Below are 13,911 nucleotides of genomic sequence, written 5' to 3' on the forward strand. Positions count from 1 at the left end.
CGAAGTCATTGTACATTTAATAAAGAGAGATTGTGCAAATAATAATATAGTCAATCATTAAATTTAGGTTTCATTATGGACTTTTTTTTTTTTTTTTAAGATTCATTATGGTGGACTTGAGCCAACAAAGAACCACTCAACAACTCCAATCAAATGAAACGTGAAGTGCACGATGAGAAAATGATGAAGTGAACCCCAAAAATTGGTTCTTTTAACAACTAAGAACCCCCAACCAAGAAGCCAAATCAGACTTGGGACATGCATAATACAGAAACAAGTAGACCTAGAATTGGTCTTTGTGTCAGGACTAATAACACCTTCTGCTCCCTTAGAGTTTGAAGTCCTTCGCAGCTCATCGCTTAAAAAATTAAATTTAAAGACACCACTAGTCAAGATTCTGCTTCAAGATAAGATATGGGTAGCTAACAATTTATTTCTTAACCAAAAGTTTAACTTTTCCAAAACTATTATCGATAGATCACATTCCAACGAACAAAATTGATATTTGTTACACACGTTAAAAGTCCAACTACGGCAAGGCTAACATTGAGCTTGAGCTTCTTTCCCTTCCTTGTGAATGCACGTATAATGCCAATCATAAGTCTGGCAAGATATATTCCTTAGCCGCCTTAGCCTTCGGCTTTAATTCCTTTAGTCTGCCGCTGCCAATATGCCACAGCCTTTAATCGCCTTTATATCTTCATGTTCAAAAAAACAAGATTGTCTAGATCCACTGGGACAAAATACCATCAATTTATTTCAAGACTTCGACTTGATCATAATAATTGTTTGCATCCCAGCAACGTATATTTATTGATTGTTTGACGGAGAGTTAGTACGTCTAACACTTTCTTCGACTCTAGTCAGTGCATCAGTGAGCACATCAATACTCCAGTCCTTCACGTCTTCCTGCGCATTAGCATTAGGGTAACAATACTATTCATAGCCAAATACATAATACAGAAACAACTCTTTGCTCATGAGAATTGCAGAAATCACGAGGAAATCGGTGGGGTTGACCATTAAGATTGTACGGTTTGCCTAGAGAGAGAGAAGAGACTGAGGTGGCGCTTGATTTTCCGATTGTCTGAAATTGACTCACGTAACTCTGATTTGTCTGAAACTGAGTCGTTTGAGTTTAAGAAAATGGGCTTTCAGTTTCAGACTTATATTATGTCTGGCTCAAATGACCTAAAACTCAGTCCAAGCCAGCCCTTCAGATGAGAAATACACGTAAATAAACATTTTGAAATATGACTACAGCCAACTCAGATTCAGGTCAGAGTTTAGATTTGGATTCGAAAAAAAAAAATCACTGATGTGCAGCAAAATCAGCAGAAATACACTTAATGTTGTTTCAAGCTAACACTGACATAGCATAGAAATGATAAAAATGCTTGGAAGGCAACTGAAAAACCTAACTCTAGAAGGGTGACATAGCACAGAGACATACATTCCGTTTCATGTCATTGTAATTAAATTCTTAATCTGATCAGCACTTGAAAAAGCCATTTTAGTTGTTTCTCTTTTAATAGGTTCGATTAGATAGTAAACAAAGTGTCAGGTATGAATTTCTTATAATCAGAAAGAGCTTCCCATAAACGTAAGTTCTTCCATTCAGAAAGAACAATCCCTATTGACTCAATATTTGGGTTATAGTTATAAGCTTTTGGAGGAGAGGTGGCAGAGTAGTTCAAGCCATAGCATTGAATTGAAACTTCTACCTAGGCTTTTGTTTACTGAAGGTCTCTCTCTCTTTATGTACCTTCACCTTATTCTCGTAAACCCTAAACCCCAAGTTCCAAAAGAAAAGCTAACAACGTTTGTAGAGTAGCTGGTTTGTTTTGACATGGATGAGGAGCTAGCACATGAGGAAAAGTGTGAATGAGTAAAGTATACTGCTGAAAAGAAAAAGAATAGAAATTCATGTTCTCAACTCACCATGCGTAATGGTTCATCAGTTCTTAAGCGTGCATTTTGGCGAGCAAGCTTGGATTCAAAAGGAGTTCTTGGCCTCACTTCTTGGATTTCCTCCCACTCTTCAGGACTAAGCATTCTAACCGTCCCTTGACCTTCAGGAGCATTCCTAATTTTCCTTTCAATCCTTTCTTGAGATTTAGATTCATCATACTGCTCCAAGAGAAAAGTATTAGTAGATTGATGATACTGATATAACGAAAATTGTCAATAAATTGTTACAAAAACCAATATATATATATATGGCAAGAAATTACAGCTTTGTTGAATTTTATATTTATTATTATAAGATGAGTAAGAACCTGATAATATATTGACAAAGAACTTCGAAAAAGAAGTTGTAAACTTGTAATGCATATCAGATAATTGTTATTTCATCACTAAAAGAAACAAGAAATTAATTTATTTAACATGGTTAGCAATACATAGAACAAATTAATTGAGAATTATACATTATTTTGTAAGATTATATGAGCAAGTACAACCCGTTAATTTAGAAACTAGTGGACAGACTCAGTCAGTGGGAATCATGCATATCAGATAAGTTTGTGTCCATTATTTCGTAAGAATTATACATTATTTTGTAAGATTTGGCTTTCTGGCATTCACTCAAGGCTGAGGGTCGGGGATCTCAGTCAGTGGGTTCCGCATCCTCTTCTCTAGTGGAAATGGTTTCGAGCACCTTTAATTACTTCGACGTGTAGGTTAGCCAAAAAAAGCTCCATGTTATGCTGCTGCAACACCCGTTTTAGGACAGGCTCGAGTAAGCTTCTTTCGGCCGGCATTACCACTCAAGGCTGCGGGCAAGGGATCTCAGTCGACGGAGCCCTCATCCTCTTCTCTAGTGGAAACAGTTTCAGGCACCTTTCAATATTTGGGTGTGTAGATTAGCCTCTAAAAAAGCTCCACGTTACACTGCTGTTTCCCTTTTATTACTTGGGCGTGTAGGTTAGCCCAAGAGGCTCCATGTTATTCTGCTGTGAGACCCGGTTTAGCATGGGTTTCTTGTCGAGTAAAATCATCTGACTCGTGCGGGGGGCCGATCTGGGTTGACTTTGGGGTCTGTTTAATTTGAATTATTTAGATTCAAATAATGAAAACACACCTAACTATAAGTGAAGAGTTCTCAGCCAATAATTTGGTTTAGACTTTGAGAATGTAACCTCTCTCTCTCTCTCTCTCTCTCTCTCTCTCTCTCTCTGTCTCTCTCTGTCTCTCTCAATATATATATGTATGTATATATAGACACATTGAAGGAAGGTTAGGGCAAAACATTACCATCATGAGAATTTTAGCAAAAAGAGCAACAGCAACAGCAGTGAGAAGCATTGGCATCTTTAATGTGTCAAGCCAAGCTGCTGATTCTGGAACATTAACAAGGAATTCGTTCTTCTTACGTTTCATATCCTTCATTTTCTTCTTTTCCACAATCTTCCTCTTTAGGGTTTCACTAGGGCCATTATGTGTATGCACCAACCTCCGAGATTGCAACAAAGAACCAAAAATTCGATTCATAATAACAGTAATGCTCGAAGAAAGTTTTCAAAACCCTAGAAAAATAAAGGAGTGAGAATTTGAGAAATGGTGGTGAGTTTCAGATATGGAGCGCTTAAAAGTATATACTAAGGGTTTACATTTCAAGAAGAAACAAAATGGATTAGTAGAGATCTTTCTCTCATTATCTATCTAGGGTTTGTCAGTTTCAAGGTCTTACGAATTTGGCAAAGGATTGTTAATCAGTAAGATGATTATGAACTAGAGGTATACCTTGAGAGTGTTGAATCCGATGAAGACAACTGACAACGACAACGATGACAAAGAAGAAATCTCAATTTGGATTCTCCTTCAACCTCTTCTGATGTTCTACCTCAGTTTCACCACCTCAGCCACCGTCGCCACCTTCAGTTTCTCCTGTTAGCTCAAAATTCTCCTATAATCGGATAGCAAAGAGAAATATAACCGTATATGAGTACATCTTGTGAATGAATTAATAAAATACTACAACCAATTTGGCCAGAAAATATCATACATACTGTGCAAAGATCACTGGAACCTAAACCGAAAATCTGGAAATCCAAATTTTAGCTTCACAAATAACCCGTCAATCAACAAGATCATTATGATCGCAAACGCTGAAGTTAGTATTACTGCACTGAACATCAATAAACCTTAAAGAAATGATGTAAAAGGTCTTCATCACTAACCCAGATGTAGGTCAAATAATTCAAAACGTTCTTATCTACCTACGGACAAATATGAAAAATAATAACCTCAAATTAAGGGCATAATAGTCTCTTTAATGAACCAAACGCAAATTTTCTGTATGAAGACCTAAAATTACTAAATTTCACCTAATTTCATAACATCGTCTATTGAGCTTAAGGAGAACTCTTTGATTATCAAACCCTAGGTCAATCAAAGATAAACCAAAATCCAATTGGCAACAACTACTACAGTTCCAGTCAAACTGTGCAGAAACAATCAAATTATAACTTACACCATATCTAAATTCACATGAAATGAAGATGAAAAAACAGTATCTAAAACCAAAGACAGAATAAACAAAGTCATCAAGTAACTGACAAACCAGAATAAACCCTTAACCAAGATGCAAGAAATCTCAAACAATTCTAGGATTGTTTCAATAGATCAAGTTAAGCTTTGGGCGAATTACTCAAATCCCCACCTTTTGAAAACGTCTTTACATAAATCCCCACCTTTTTTTAATAATTACATTTTCCACCACCTTCTGCTAGACTTAACTTTAAACTTTTCAATATTACTTTCTTGCCCATTTACATATTACACCATGTTTTACTAATTCATTAACAGATTACACCAGGTTTTCAAAATCAAGGGACATGATCAATCCAAATGGAGTATAAAATTTCAGACAAGTGATTTCAGAGCATTTCATTAGTTGAAATATACTCCATGGAGTGTGAAATGGAGTTGAAATGCTATCAAATGGAGTATAAATCAATGACGAAATTTCAGACAAGTGATTTCAGAGCTGCTATCAAATTTCCTCATCCTTTATACTCCATTTGATTTATACTCCATTAAGAATTATAAAAGACAAGCTCTATAACCTTTCATCTAAATCGAGCTATTATTTATGGTATTCTAACTGAATGGAACCCTAGATTACAAGTTCTATAACCTTTCATCTAAAATTTCAGACAAACCTTTCATCCCAATCCGAAATTTCCCAAGTTCGTACTGTTAAAATGGAACCATAGATTACAAAAACCCTAGTTCGAATGGAGTACGAAGAGAGAGAGTACCTGGAGATGAGAGATTCTTCGAACGGAACCCTAGTTCGAATGGAGTCTGAAATTGCCCAAGTCGGTGCACCTTTTCGAACGGAACCCTAGATTTGATTCTTCGAATGGAACCCTAGATTTGATTCTTCGAATGGAACCCTAGCTTATGATTCTTCCCTCTGTTAATTTGGGGATTTCAGAAAGGGGCGATACTGAAACCCCCACCTTTTCATAATGCAGATTACTGAAACCCCCACCTTTCATTTATAATTACAAAAACCCCCACCTTTTTGATACACTTACTGAAACCCCCACCTTTTCTAAACAGACTTGGCCTCTTACTGAAACCCCCACCTTTTCAAGAATGCTAGTATTATTTGTATTTTGTGTTGGTCATTGTTGGTTTAACCCACAGAAAAGAGTTGTTTAACCCATTCTATGTACTATTAAGTTGTGGTATTTGAGATGCACTTTGCTCATTTAGAGAATCTTGAAGTATTAACTATCAAACACAAATAAATATATAGTAGTTATGTACAACATTCTGACCTAGTAGAATATGTTTGCAGCTTAATTGTTGCTTAATCGTCAAAGTTCATATAAGTACAGGCTTATTTGTTTTAGTTATTTCACCTGTCATTTCTCTCTAAGTTAATATATTGGCTCTCTTTTATATAGATACATATATAGTTGAGTGGGTATATACTTTCTATATTAAGGAGTGATATTTAGTGCCTCAAGGGGGTAACCTATCAAATCATCATCTTATTATTAATGGACTAGCAAGCACATGGGAAGGTACTTCACAAATAAGGAAGAAGAGATGAAATGTGAGACAAGGAGATATTCCAACATTAATAAATAAGCATCATATCCTTCTCTCTTACCTAACTTATACAAAATGCATTCAATAGTCTTTAGGCCAAAAATTGAATCTAACAACCACTCAGTTTTCCAAAAAAAAACCACTCAGTCTCTTCACTAAAAGGTGGTTAAGTGTCTATAAAAGACTTTATTTTATGGTGAATTCGGCATTGGGGAACTCGGAGCACTAGATTTTCAGTTTAGGAAAAGATCTATTATGGGCCTCTTAATATGGATCAAAGGTTCGACACATACAGTTTTCAAAGAGCTCTAGCTACGACAAAGTGTATGTTGTCGGCTAACTTTGGACTTTCCAAGGGAAAAAAAATTCAACACTTCACCCCAATCACAAATTTGAAATTCCATTAGCAGCAGTGCAACACTCATTTATCTATTGTGACAAAATGATATAATTATGACCACCAAAATTCATTCAAACATTTTAACAAACACCTCTCATGGAAGATTCTATTGTGATGAATCTGTTAATGTAATAAGATTGATGAGTTCATAATAAAATTTAGGTATATCTTTTATGATCAAGTAATTATCATAACAAGAAATTGTAGCTAGGTTAAGGAAAAGGGGCACGAGATGAATTGGAACTACAAAGCATTTCGGTTTCAGTAATGGAATCATGCGAAACCCTAGAGAGATAAAGAGAGAGACTTCAACAACTGGAATCATGCAAAACCCTAGAGAGATAAAGAGAGAATACCTTCGGTTCAGTAATGGAGGTGCTCGGTACCGGGAGAGAGAGAGAGAGAGAACCTTCAATGGATTACAAGAGAGAGATAGAGAGAGAGAACCTTCGGCAGGGAGCAGCTCGGTATGGTGGTTCTCCCGTGGACCCGTGCTTTGGTGGGAGAAGATATATAAGGTTATTTGCCCCCACGTGTTTTCTCGAAGGCGCCCAGTTTTTTGCATTCATAAAGGGTGGCCTTGTTTAACAAATGGGCTTTTCGGTCATTCCACCTCACTAACGGCCCTACCCCGTTAAATATGACGGAAAAATTCAAAAAGGTGGGGGTTTCAGTAATGTGCATATTGAAAAGGTGGACGGAAAAATTCAAAAAGGTGGGGGTTTCAGTAATGTGCATATTGAAAAGGTGGGGGTTTCAGTAATTCCCCTTTCAGAAAGGAAGAAGGAGGATTAATGTTATAAGCGCCCCTACATTCCATCGAAGGCGGTCCAACTTGGTGTCCGAAACCGTCGTTATTTAGCAATGGCCTTAGTCGCAATTACACTATCACTAACGGTAGTTCTCTGTTAAATCTAACACAAGGTGGGGGGAAATGTAATTATTCAAAAATGTGGCGATTTATGTAGAGACGTTTTCAAAAGATGAGGATTTCAGTAATCCTCCCTCAAAATTATGCTATTTTAGATAGAGAAACATAATGTGTTGAGGTGAACATTGAATTAACTAACGGAACCCAAAAAAAATGGCTAAACAAACGTACAAAAAGTATTGGCAATATGACTATAGGAGGACCTCCGAATTTTTGGTGGAGAACTATTTTCCTTGGGAAAACATTAACTTTCACAAAGGGAAATATTAGGGTTTGTTTGTCACACGGGAAAATAGATGAAAATAGTCAATTTTCCCATGAAGATCGATTTTCTACTGTTTTATTATTTTAAAATGGTGCGAAAATCATTTGAAAAGTTTTGCATCTAAACACATGAAAAATTCATTTTTTTCTCTGCTGTTTTTATTGTTTCAAAATGGTGTGAAAAACGTTTTAAAAAATTTCCATTTAAAACATGAAAAATTCATTTTCGCTTTTAAATATTGTCACATCAACCAAACATGGCATGTCACACTTATTTTTCGGTAAAATATCGAGAGGAGGGTATCTGTTTTAGAATATGCTCTCATCTTCAAAGACTAAGATTACACCTCCCAAACTTATCTCTAAGAGTTGAGATTACGTTTCTCAAATTTACCTTCAAGGGTTGAGATTAAAATTCTCGAAATTATCTTTAATGGCTAAGATTACCCCCAAAGTTATCTCAGAAGGTTGAGATTATAGATATGTCCGTGCTCACTGGGCACAGGTTATACCATCGTTTACAGATATTATGTGTAATTTTTAGAAAAGTTTATTAGTAATTATTTTTTTTTCAATTTTTTGTTGTAACAAAGGAAAATTTTCGTGCCATAACAACATAATTCGATGTTTCAACAAAAAAAAAACACAATTCAATATTTTTATGGAAATTTGACCTAAAAAAGTTGTTGGAAAATAAATAGCAATGAAATATTTTTAATAGTATCAGTATTTGGAAAAACGAAATGGCTAAAAATATGATTACACAGTAATAAAAAAATGAGAATAGATGAATAATTTAATTGTTTTTATTGGTAGTAGGTGTGTAGTTGAAGTTTTTTTTTTCTTGTTGAAGAAAATGAGAGTATTATTGATAGCATACCCGAAAGGAAAAATAATAATAACATAGAAAAATTGTGTTTGAAATTTTGTAGGCTGAGTAGTGGAAATAATTCAAAGTTTCAAAAATTTTTGGAGTAGATTTTTTTTTTTCCTTCAGCCCATCACCACTTCTTCTTCGCAAGCCGACAAAGACCGCCCACAGACTTCCATCGCCGATGATCTTTTTTTTTTTAAAATCAGCTCCTCCTTTCTCCTCCTCCGTCTTTGTTCCACTGTGGGGCAAAGTCCTCTTTGTGCGGAACACCTGACATGGTTTGAGGAGAACAGCCAGACAAGAACACGAGATTCGCGTGAAGTAAGTCCTCCCCTTTGCTTGAAGAGAGAGAGAGAGAGAGAGAGAGAGAGAGAGAGAGCGAGGAGAAAATGAAATGGTGACAACATTGAGGAGACACAGGGAAAGAGAAAAGTAAGTAGTGGAGATGATGAAAAAAGAGGAGGAAGAAAATGAGAAAATGTTTAAGTGTCATCAGCCGACAACCTTATTGCAGTAAAGCGAAAAAAGAGTGTTTCATCAAAAAGAAAAAAAGCGAAAAAAGAGTGGGGCAAGCAGAAGAGGGAAAAAATACTTATTTTTCACCCAAAAAATTAGGGTGTTTCTAAAGGCACCGGGCCAAAAGGCTGTTAGCATCCGGAAATTTTATTGACTCGGGTCAATAGCCATTGACTCGAGTTCTCTATAAGCACCGGTTTTTAATGTGGGTGACATTCACCTTCATTTGCTTATTCCATCTTCTTCCTCCAAAATAAAAAAGAATACCAATTCATTTTTTTTCCAAAACAAAAATCATGTGTGCTCATCTAGATAGTGTAAGTAAAAAAAATTCATTTTTTCTTATTTACTTTATATTCCTGTTAGTAAATACACAAAATTGAAAAGAATGGGTCCACTCTCTTCTTCCTTCTTCACCAAATTTCATCCACAAAATAAACTCATTTTCTCTCCTCTTCCTTCTCATGTTCATCTTCATTCCTTCTATATCCCCTTTGTAAATGTAGAAGAAAGATTGCAAGATTCAGAAAGGTAGAAAGAGAGAGATGAGAATAAGGGTTTTTAGAGAGAGAAAGATGAAGAAAACCTTGCGAGAAGTAGCAGAGGAGCTGGTCATGGTCGAGTTCACGAGAAAGAGAGTGAGGATTGGGATGTTTTTTTAAGCCCCGGATCAGCTGATCCGTTTGGCCCTCCTAGGTCCCGGATCAGCTGATCCGTTTGGTCCTCCTAGGTCCCGGATCAGCTGATCCGTTTGGTCCTCCTAGGTCTCGGATCAGCTGATCCGTTTTGTCCTCTTAAGTCCCGGATCACCTGATCCGTTTGGTCCTCTTAAGTCCCGGATCAACGGATCTGTTTGGTCCTCTTAAGGCTTGGACTGGTTCAGTCCGTCCGATAGATTTTGTTTGATTTTGTGATAAACGGATGGAGGTGTTAGGGTTAAGTTGGCTTTGACTGGTGCCTACATAGTTGAACGGTGCTAACAGAGAAATTAGCAGTTGGGCCTGGTGCTAATAGAGATGGATGCTAACAGTCTTTTGGCTTGGTGCCTTTAGAAGCACCCAAAAAATTATAACCCGGATTTTATTTTTAAAGTCGTTGTAGATGCATAAGTATCCACAACTGCCCGTGCCCACCCCATTCCCTCCCTTATCGGTCACTGATATCAAATCTTTTACCTTGATAGAGAGTCTAAATAATCAAGTAATTTTGTAAAAATAATTAATATACGTATAATTGTATAATTGCCAAACTCTATAGTTCCAATTGAACTAAAATGATTTATCTGCAAAAGATTGTGAGAATCTATTAAGCACAAAATAAAAACTATTGATTCAAATGGATGTCGTGTTTGACAACAGATATAAAATAGTAGATCCTCCCGTAAAATAGTTGGAAGTGAGAATATTGTCCCATCATATAGGAGTAGTTTATTGCACATTAAGTCAAAGTAATGAAGACTATAATAATTGATAGAGAGATCGTTAAATCACAGTGTTACTTGTAGTTTCATTTAGGTGGACTTGAGCTAACAAAGACCCACTCAACAACTTGAATCAAATCAAACGTGAAGTGCACGATGAGCAAGAAATGAACTGAACCCAAAAATTGGTTCTTTTAACACCCAAGAACCAAAACCAAATAAGCTAAATCAGAACAAACCGGAACCTTAAGAACCAGAAAAGGGTAAGAATTCCGCGTCAGCGAATACCGGACGAAAATCACGAGATCTGTCTTTATTATCCAGCAGCTGAAACAGAAACTCATTCTGGTATTAAAAAGAACAAACCCTTGTTTTCATCTTTCACCCAAGATCCTTCTTTTTACAGGTATTCTCACTTTCTCTCTCTAAAATTTTTGATTCAGATTGATCCATCTTTTGAGTATTATTTTGATTTTCTTTTTTTCTTTTACCTTTTGTCAATGCTAGATAAGGGTAGATTTGTCGTCCTTGATTAAGTCGATTGAGGGATCTGAATTTCGTACGACCACATGGTATAATTCTATATCTCAAAACCCTAATTCATTTGTTTATTTGATCGAATTACTGCTTTTAAGTAAATATGTTTGTTTATCTTGACGATCGGTTCTCATTTTGTGTTTACTGTTTGGTTTAGATTAATTGGGGAAAATGGTATTTTGATTTAGGGTTTTTGACTTTTTGTGTTTCGCCATTGGGTTAGGTGGATGATTTGATATTTATAGATTCTATTGTTTGAAATTTAGTTCCTCGCCTTCTCATACTGAAACAATTTGTCTAAAGATTACTTTGGTTATCCAATTGACTTCTAGATACCTGATCTGTGAATTTGTGAATTGTTTTTGGTTATCCAATTGACTTTTAAAGAACGATTTTTTTAGCTGAACAGAAAGCTCTAATATTTCTAATTTGGTAGATCACAAGGTTATTGTTCAATGCATGTAATAAATTCGACTTGTACCCTTGATCCCACACGGACGACTTCATAGTTCAATACTATCGAAATAGCACTTGGCTACAGTTTTACTAACTAAACACTTACATCGACGCGCTCGTACAACTATTGATTACAACGGGAGCGAAATGGATACATAAAGTATGTAATCAATGCACTACGTTGGTGACTCGAGGTCGAAGCCCAAGTTAGATGTGAGGTCACGGTGAGAAATCGGCTTTGGTTATTAAGCACAAGAAAGATTATAATGGGGCAATAAAACTAGGTAGTAAATTATAAATAAAAGCTAAAAAATTATTTGACAATATATTATTCAGAAGATCAGAGCAATTGCGATATCTTAATGTCAAGTGTCAAGAAATAGAGACATGAAACCTTGCAGCATGTCTTCCCCCTCTTTCTAGTTTATAGTCTGCCACTGAACAAGTCCTTTCCAGATTGTTCATTAAGCTTACTTGTTTATAGGAAGTTTTTGTATTTATTGGTAGCCTAAAATAACAAACTCGGTTGCGATAATAAGTCCATTGGCATTCCTTGGATCCTTGTTCAATGATACTCATACTGTTGTTACATGTTGCTGTAAAGCTTGTAGCTACTATAGAATTCTACCTTTTATTGTAGCATCTATGGACTTTTATTTCTAAAATTGTAGTCTGGTGGTATTCTTCATATAAGTTTTACTAATAACATCTCACTCAAAATGTTACCATTTTATTGGGATACTCACGTTTTCTATTGCATTTGAGCATATATCGCGCAAAAGGGCACATACCACTAACGTCGTCTCTCTTGGAAGAATAGGATAAACATATGACATGTAATAACACTTTTTCTGTCTGGCTCTCAGTGACCAAGTACAGCTACTCAGTATCTCTGACTGAGCACCTCCTGCTCTGAAGGATGAACACATTCACCATTTCTTACACAATATAAATATATGATAAAATTACATCCGTAACTGTTTGAATGCCCAAGTGTTGATATTGCTGCATATATGCTCAAGAAGAGAAACAGGAAGATTGTTCTTGGAATATGAGATATTGTACATATTGAAGAGGAGATAAATCACTAGATAAGGATGAGATGGATAATTAACTGAGGAAGAAACAATTTAGTTATTCTGCTCGCTTCTTACTCGCTAACATGTCGGGAGCTTAGGACAGTTACCAGGTTTTCAGCCGACGTCTTCTTTTCATCACGTCACCAACGCAGGTTTTTAATTACTTGCTAGCTCAATCAATGACTTTCTATTTAGAACCTTTTAGTTACTGTAGCGAGGTTCCAGCCTGAAATCTATCTATCCCATCATGAGGTTACCAACTCAGGTTTATATTACATGTTCTGTCTTCGACCAAGGGATTTTTTATTCACTTCAGGGACAAATTCGATCTAAGTCATATCCTTATTGTTCAAGCTAATTGTTTTCTCAAACAGCTTGGTAAAAAGTGGGTAATGACCAATGTACCCCCAATTTCAAAAAGGGAAACGACTGACGTATTCCTGTTATTGTCGGGTAATTACTGTTAATTAATTAGTCGTACAGGAATAGGAGATTGTAACACCTGGTGGAAAAACCAGCTAGGCCCATCGTACCTTTATTGTATAATATCTTAATTGATATTGTCTTGATTTATGCATATCAATTAACATTGTTTTGTTTACTTTTCGTCTTTCTGTTTATCTTCATTTGGTGAAATGTAGAATATGACATACTTAATCCATGTATAACAGGATAAGGGGGGTGTTAAAAACGATATCGGAGCAAAAGGGTTCAACCCAGGACTGATAGTGTTGCTTGTCGTTGTTGGGCTATTGCTGACATTCCTAGTAGGGAACTATGTTCTTTATGTGTACGCGCAGAAAACTATTGGACCAAAGAAGAAGAAGCCCGTATCCAAGAAGAAGCTAAAGAAGGAAAAGCTGAGGCAGGGTGTATCTGCACCAGGAGAATAGGAGCCCCGAGAATCTTTAGTTTGAGTTTCTTGAGTCTTGATATCGGTAGACATGTTCAGAGAAAGGGTGGTTCTTGTTAATTTAGGTTGAAGAGTAACCTATGGAAATACTTCAAAGTTTAAGTTAAATTTGCAGGCTTTGAAACTTTAAACTTTGATCTGTGACTATCACCATCGACACATTTATCATCTTCTTGAGATCTGCCTTTCTAAATGGTTTTACTGTTCATCTTGTAATGTTTTGCTCTTCTGATTTGGTATATCACTCTGGTCATGCTTTTATCCGTTCTATTTCTTGGTTTACACCCTCCCTCCACAGGTGATATGGGCCTGTAAATGTAACAACCTGTGCTCCAAAAGTGGACACGCCCAGAGAATAACAAAGGAAACTAGAAGTGTGATTATACAAACCTATCCCCATCTAAGTATAGAACACCAAAACGGGCCATGCAATGAATGTTTTGGTACAATCT

General features: G+C 36.2%; 2 protein-coding genes across 7 annotated transcripts; one reads left to right on the forward strand and one right to left on the reverse strand.

The window, feature by feature from the left end:
* Positions 1-415: 415 nt before the first annotated feature.
* On the reverse strand, positions 416-7,012 carry LOC147568244 (uncharacterized). Of its 6 annotated transcripts, none has more exons than XM_086654686.1 (5): positions 6,826-7,012; positions 3,745-3,907; positions 3,256-3,527; positions 1,942-2,130; positions 416-909 (listed from the first exon to the last, which is right to left on the reverse strand). In XM_086654686.1, exons 3-5 carry the CDS (start codon positions 3,490-3,492, stop codon positions 811-813), a joined length of 525 nt encoding a protein of 174 aa, XP_086510812.1. In that variant the 5' UTR covers positions 3,493-3,527; positions 3,745-3,907; positions 6,826-7,012; the 3' UTR covers positions 416-810. The 6 variants fall into 6 exon arrangements, with proteins under 6 accessions (XP_086510812.1, XP_086510815.1, XP_086510814.1 ...); XM_086654689.1 differs by having other exon boundaries at positions 3,256-3,454; positions 6,826-6,940; XM_086654688.1 differs by having other exon boundaries at positions 3,745-3,888; positions 6,826-6,935.
* A 3,535-nt stretch (positions 7,013-10,547) lies between these two features.
* LOC147568245 (DNA-binding protein S1FA-like) lies at positions 10,548-13,667 on the forward strand. The gene is made up of 3 exons (XM_086654693.1): positions 10,548-10,880; positions 10,982-11,046; positions 13,218-13,667. The coding sequence occupies exons 2-3, from the start codon at positions 11,044-11,046 to the stop codon at positions 13,437-13,439; spliced, it is 225 nt and encodes a 74-aa protein (XP_086510819.1). The 5' UTR covers positions 10,548-10,880; positions 10,982-11,043; the 3' UTR covers positions 13,440-13,667.
* The last annotated feature ends 244 nt before the right edge of the window (positions 13,668-13,911 follow it).

The sequence above is a fragment of the Eschscholzia californica genome, unplaced genomic scaffold, assembly GCF_041429995.1.
Source record: "Eschscholzia californica isolate CP2 unplaced genomic scaffold, dmEscCali1.0.p SCAF_1, whole genome shotgun sequence".
NCBI lineage: Eukaryota > Viridiplantae > Streptophyta > Magnoliopsida > Ranunculales > Papaveraceae > Eschscholzia > Eschscholzia californica.